At 33.3% G+C, this 7,500-nt stretch overlaps 1 protein-coding gene across 1 annotated transcript in view; it reads left to right on the top strand.

Annotated features, from left to right (window-relative positions):
- Positions 1-7,500, top strand: part of tafazzin (tafazzin, phospholipid-lysophospholipid transacylase) — a 20,372-nt gene that overhangs the window by 6,725 nt on the left and 6,147 nt on the right. Inside the window, 1 exon segment of the mRNA XM_053318131.1 lies at positions 1,719-1,760. Coding sequence (XP_053174106.1) covers positions 1,719-1,760 — 42 coding nt within the window.

Here is a 7,500-nt window from a genome sequence, read left to right as displayed (position 1 = left end):
GGCTGTAGTGTCTGTAGTCTGTAGTGTCTGTAGTGTCTGTAGGCTGTAGTGTCTGTAGTCTGTAGTGTCTGTAGTCTGTAGTCTGTAGTGTCTGTAGTCTGTAGTGTCTGTAGTCTGTAGTCTGTTGTATGTAGTGTCTGTAGTCTGTAGTGTCTGTAGTCTGTAGTGTCTGTTGTCTGTAGTCTGTAGTCTGTAGCGTCTGTAGTGTCTGTAGTGTCTGTAGGGTCTGTAGTCTGTAGTGTCTGTAGTGTCTGTAGTGTCTGTTGTCTGTAGTGTCTGTCTGTAGTGTCTGTAGTCTGTAGTGTCTGTAGTGTCTGTAGTCTGTAGTGTCTGTAGTGTCTGTCTGTAGTGTCTGTAGTCTGTAGTGTCTGTAGTGTCTGTAGTGTCTGTAGTGTCTGTAGTCTGTAGTGTCTGTAGTGTCTGTAGTCTGTAGTGTCTGTAGTGTCTGTTGTCTGTAGTGTCTGTCTGTAGTGTCTGTAGTCTGTAGTGTTTGTAGCGTCTGTAGTCTGTAGTGTCTGTAGCGTCTGTAGTGTCTGTAGTCTGTAGTGTCTGTAGTGTCTGTAGTCTGTAGTGTCTGTAGTGTCTGTAGGGTCTGTAGTGTCTGTAGTGTCTGTAGTGTCTGTAGTGTCTGTAGTCTGTAGTGTCTGTAGTGTCTGTAGTGTCTGTTGTCTGTAGTGTCTGTCTGTAGTGTCTGTAGTCTGTAGTGTCTGTAGTGTCTGTAGTCTATAGTGTCTGTAGTGTCTGTCTGTAGTGTCTGTAGTCTGTAGTCTGTAGTGTCTGTAGTCTGTAGCGTCTGTAGTGTCTGTAGTGTCTGTAGTGTCTGTTGTCTGTAGTGTCTGTCTGTAGTGTCTGTAGTCTGTAGTGTCTGTAGTCTGTAGTCTGTAGTGTTTGTAGCGTCTGTAGTCTGTAGTGTCTGTAGCGTCTGTAGTGTCTGTAGTCTGTAGTGTCTGTAGTGTCTGTAGTGTCTGTAGTCTGTAGTGTCTGTAGTGTCTGTAGCGTCTGTAGTCTATAGTGTCTGTAGTGTCTGTAGTGTCTGTAGTCTGTAGCGTCTGTAGTGTCTGTAGTCTGTAGTGTCTGTAGTGTCTGTAGTCTGTAGTGTCTGTAGTGTCTGTAGTGTCTGTTGTATGTAGTGTCTGTAGTCTGTAGTGTCTGTAGTGTCTGTAGTCTGTAGTGCCTGTAGTGTCTGTAGTCTGTAGTGCCTGTAGTGTCTGTAGTCTGTAGTGTCTGTAGCGTCTGTAGTGTCTGTAGTCTGTAATGTCTGTAGTGTCTGTCGTGTCTGTAGCGTCTGTAGTCTGTAGTGTCTGTAGTGTCTGTAGTGTCTGTAGTCTGTAATGTCTGTAGCGTCTGTAGTGTCTCTAGTCTATAGTGTCTGTAGTGTCTGTAGCGTCTGTAGTCTGTAGTGTCTGTAGTGTCTGTAGTCTGTAGTGTCTGTAGTCTGTAGTGTCTGTAGCGTCTGTAGTCTGTAGTCTGTAGTGTCTGTAGTCTGTAGTGTCTGTAGTGTCTGTAGTCTTTAGTGTCTGTAGTCTGTAGTGTCTGTAGTCTGTAGTGTCTGTAGTCTGTAGTGTCTGTAGTCTGTAGTGTCTGTTGTCTGTAGTGTCTGTAGTCTGTAGTGTCTGTAGTGTCTGTAGCGTCTGTAGTCTGTAGTGTCTGTAGTGTCTGTAGTGTCTGTAGCGTTTTCAGAGTATTCAGTGATGAGCTCGTCTCTGTTTCTCTTACAGGTAAAATCAACATGACCGAAGAGTTCCTGCGACTGAAGTGGGGTAAAAATAATAATCCTGTTACAGTGAGATTATAGATATAATCCTGTTACAGTGAGATTATAGATATAATCCTGTTACAGTGAGATTATAGATATAATCCTGTTACAGTGAGATTATAGATATAATCCTGTTACAGTGAGATTATAGATATAATCCTGTTACAGTGAGATTACAGATATAATCCTGTTACAGTGAGATTACAGATATAATCCTGTTACAGTGAGATTATAGATATAATCCTGTTACAGTGAGATTATAGATATAATCCTGTTACAGTGAGATTATAGATATAATCCTGTTACAGTGAGATTATAGATATAATCCTGTTACAGTGAGATTATAGATATAATCCCGTTACAGTGAGATTATAGTTATAATCCTGTTACAGTGAGATTACAGATATAATCCTGTTACAGTGAGATTATAGATATAATCCTGTTACAGTGAGATTACAGATATAATCCTGTTACAGTGAGATTACAGATATAATCCTGTTACAGTGAGATTATAGATATAATCCTGTGTTACAGTGATATTACAGATATAATCCCGTTACAGTGAGATTATAGATATAATCCTGTTACAGTGAGATTATAGATATAATCCTGTTACAGTGAGATTATAGATATAATCCTGTTACAGTGAGATTATAGATATAATCCTGTTACAGTGAGATTATAGATATAATCCTGTTACACTGAGATTATAGATATAATCCTGTTACAGTGAGATTACAGATATAATCCCGTGTGTGTTACAGTGAGATTACAGATATAATCCTGTTACAGTGAGATTATAGGTATAATCCTGTTACAGTGAGATTATAGATATAATCCTGTTACAGGGAGATTATAGATTAATCCTGTTACAGTGAGATTATAGATATAATCCTGTTACAGTGAGATTGTAGATATAATCCTGTTACAGTGAGATTATAGATATAATCCTGTTACAGTGAGATTATAGATATAATCCTGTTACAGTGAGATTATAGATATAATCCTGTTACACTGAGATTATAGATATAATCCTGTTACAGTGAGATTACAGATATAATCCCGTTACAGTGAGATTATAGATATAATCCTGTTACAGTGAGATTATAGATATAATCCTGTTACAGTGAGATTATAATCCTGTTACAGTGAGATTATAGATATAATCCTGTTACAGTGAGATTATAGATATAATCCTGTTACAGTGAGATTATAGATATAATCCTGTTACAGTGAGATTATAGATATAATCCTGTGTTACAGTGAGATTATAGATATAATCCTGTTACAGTGAGATTACAGATATAATCCTGTTACAGTGAGATTATAGATATAATCCTGTTACAGTGAGATTATAGATATAATCCCGTTACAGTGAGATTATAGATATAATCCTGTTACAGTGAGATTATAGATATAATCCTGTTACAGTGAGATTACAGATATAATCCCGTTACAGTGAGATTATAGATATAATCCTGTGTTACAGTGAGATTACAGATATAATCCTGTTACAGTGAGATTATAGATATAATCCTGTGTTACAGTGAGATTATAGATATAATCCCGTTACAGTGAGATTACAGATATAATCCTGTTACAGTGAGATTATAGATATAATCCCGTTACAGTGAGATTATAGATATAATCCTGTTACAGTGATATTATAGATATAATCCTGTTACAGTGAGATTATAGATATAATCCTGTTACAGTGAGATTATAATCCTGTTACAGTGAGATTATAGATATAATCCTGTGTTACAGTGAGATTATAGATATAATCCTGTGTTACAGTGAGATTATAGATATAATCCTGTTACAGTGAGATTATAGATATAATCCTGTTACACTGAGATTATAGATATAATCCTGTTACACTGAGATTATAGATATAATCCTGTTACAGTGAGATTATAGATATAATCCTGTTACAGTGAGATTATAGATATAATCCTGTTACAGTGAGATTATAGATATAATCCTGTTACAGTGAGATTATAGAAATAATCCTGTTACAGTGAGATTATAGATATAATCCTGTTACAGTGAGATTACAGATATAATCCTGTTACAGTGAGATTATAGATATAATCCTGTTACAGTGAGATTATAGGTATAATCCTGTGTTACAGTGAGATTATAGGTATAATCCTGTGTTACAGTGAGATTATAGATATAATCCTGTGTTACAGTGAGATTATAGATATAATCCTGTGTTACAGTGAGATTATAGATATAATACTGTTACAGTGAGATTATAGATATAATCCTGTGTTACAGTGAGATTATAGATATAATCCTGTTACAGTGAGATTATAGATATAATCCTGTTACAGTGAGATTATAGTAATAATCCTGTTACAGTGAGATTATAGATATAATCCTGTTACAGTGAGATTATAGATATAATCCTGTTACAGTGAGATTATAGATATAATCCTGTTACAGTGAGATTATAGATATAATCCTGTTACAGTGAGATTATAGATATAATCCTGTTACAGTGAGATTATAGATATAATCCTGTTACAGTGAGATTATAGGTATAATCCTGTGTTACAGTGAGATTATAGATATAATCCTGTTACAGTGAGATTATAGATATAATCCTGTTACAGTGAGATTATAGATATAATCCTGTGTTACAGTGAGATTATAGATATAATCCTGTTACAGTGAGATTATAGATATAATCCTGTTACAGTGAGATTATAGATATAATCCTGTTACAGTGAGATTATAGATATAATCCTGTGTTACAGTGAGATTATAGATATAATCCTGTGTTACAGTGAGATTATAGATATAATCCTGTTACAGTGAGATTATAATCCTGTTACAGTGAGATTACAGATATAATCCTGTTACAGTGATATTATAGTAATAATCCTGTTACAGTGAGATTATAGATATAATCCTGTTACAGTGAGATTATAGATATAATCCTGTTACAGTGAGATTATAGATATAATCCTGTGTTACAGTGAGATTATAGATATAATCCTGTTACAGTGAGATTACAGATATAATCCTGTTACAGTGAGATTATAGATATAATCCTGTTACAGTGAGATTATAATCCTGTTACAGTGAGATTATAGATATAATCCTGTGTTACAGTGAGATTATAGATATAATCCTGTTACAGTGAGATTATAATCCTGTTACAGTGAGATTATAGATATAATCCTGTGTTACAGTGAGATTATAGATATAATCCTGTTACAGTGAGATTATAGATATAATCCTGTTACAGTGAGATTATAGATATAATCCTGTTACAGTGAGATTATAGATATAATCCTGTTACAGTGAGATTATAGATATAATCCTGTTACAGTGAGATTATAGATATAATCCTGTTACAGTGAGATTACAGATATAATCCTGTTACAGTGAGATTATAGATATAATCCTGTTACAGTGAGATTATAGATATAATCCTGTTACACTGAGATTATAGATATAATCCCGTTACAGTGAGATTATAGATATAATCCTGTTACAGTGAGATTATAGATATAATCCTGTTACAGTGAGATTATAATCCTGTTACAGTGAGATTATAGATATAATCCTGTTACAGTGAGATTATAGATATAATCCTGTTACAGTGAGATTATAGATATAATCCTGTTACAGTGAGATTATAGATATAATCCTGTGTTACAGTGAGATTACAGATATAATCCTGTTACAGTGAGATTATAGATATAATCCTGTTACAGTGAGATTATAGATATAATCCCGTTACAGTGAGATTATAGATATAATCTTGTTACAGTGAGATTATAGATATAATCCTGTTACAGTGAGATTACAGATATAATCCCGTTACAGTGAGATTATAGATATAATCCTGTGTTACAGTGAGATTACAGATATAATCCTGTTACAGTGAGATTATAGATATAATCCTGTGTTACAGTGAGATTATAGATATAATCCCGTTACAGTGAGATTACAGATATAATCCTGTTACAGTGAGATTATAGATATAATCCCGTTACAGTGAGATTATAGATATAATCCTGTTACAGTGAGATTATAGATATAATCCTGTTACAGTGAGATTATAGATATAATCCTGTTACAGTGAGATTATAGATATAATCCTGTTACAGTGAGATTATAGATATAATCCTGTGTTACAGTGAGATTATAGATATAATCCCGTTACAGTGAGATTATAGATATAATCCTGTTACAGTGAGATTATAGATATAATCCTGTTACAGTGAGATTATAGATATAATCCTGTTACAGTGAGATTATAGATATAATCCTGTTACAGTGAGATTATAGATATAATCCTGTTACAGTGAGATTATAGGTATAATCCTGTGTTACAGTGAGATTATAGATATAATCCTGTTACAGTGAGATTATAGATATAATCCTGTTACAGTGAGATTATAGATATAATCCTGTGTTACAGTGAGATTATAGATATAATCCTGTTACAGTGAGATTATAGATATAATCCTGTTACAGTGAGATTATAGATATAATCCTGTTACAGTGAGATTATAGATATAATCCTGTGTTACAGTGAGATTATAGATATAATCCTGTGTTACAGTGAGATTATAGATATAATCCTGTTACAGTGAGATTATAATCCTGTTACAGTGAGATTACAGATATAATCCTGTTACAGTGATATTATAGTAATAATCCTGTTACAGTGAGATTATAGATATAATCCTGTTACAGTGAGATTATAGATATAATCCTGTTACAGTGAGATTATAGATATAATCCTGTGTTACAGTGAGATTATAGATATAATCCTGTTACAGTGAGATTACAGATATAATCCTGTTACAGTGAGATTATAGATATAATCCTGTTACAGTGAGATTATAATCCTGTTACAGTGAGATTATAGATATAATCCTGTGTTACAGTGAGATTATAGATATAATCCTGTTACAGTGAGATTATAATCCTGTTACAGTGAGATTATAGATATAATCCTGTGTTACAGTGAGATTATAGATATAATCCTGTTACAGTGAGATTACAGATATAATCCTGTTACAGTGAGATTATAGATATAATCCTGTTACAGTGAGATTATAGATATAATCCTGTTACAGTGAGATTATAGATATAATCCTGTTACAGTGAGATTATAGATATAATCCTGTTACAGTGAGATTATAGATATAATCCTGTTACAGTGAGATTACAGATATAATCCTGTTACAGTGAGATTATAGATATAATCCTGTTACAGTGAGATTATAGATATAATCCTGTTACACTGAGATTATAGATATAATCCCGTTACAGTGAGATTATAGATATAATCCTGTTACAGTGAGATTATAGATATAATCCTGTTACAGTGAGATTATAATCCTGTTACAGTGAGATTATAGATATAATCCTGTTACAGTGAGATTATAGATATAATCCTGTTACAGTGAGATTATAGATATAATCCTGTTACAGTGAGATTATAGATATAATCCTGTGTTACAGTGAGATTACAGATATAATCCTGTTACAGTGAGATTATAGATATAATCCTGTTACAGTGAGATTATAGATATAATCCCGTTACAGTGAGATTATAGATATAATCTTGTTACAGTGAGATTATAGATATAATCCTGTTACAGTGAGATTACAGATATAATCCCGTTACAGTGAGATTATAGATATAATCCTGTGTTACAGTGAGATTACAGATATAATCCTGTTACAGTGAGATTATAGATATAATCCTGTGT

This window comes from Scomber japonicus, chromosome 4 (assembly GCF_027409825.1).
Source record: "Scomber japonicus isolate fScoJap1 chromosome 4, fScoJap1.pri, whole genome shotgun sequence".
Lineage (NCBI taxonomy): Eukaryota > Metazoa > Chordata > Actinopteri > Scombriformes > Scombridae > Scomber > Scomber japonicus.
This window is presented reverse-complemented; position numbering and strand designations above follow the sequence as displayed.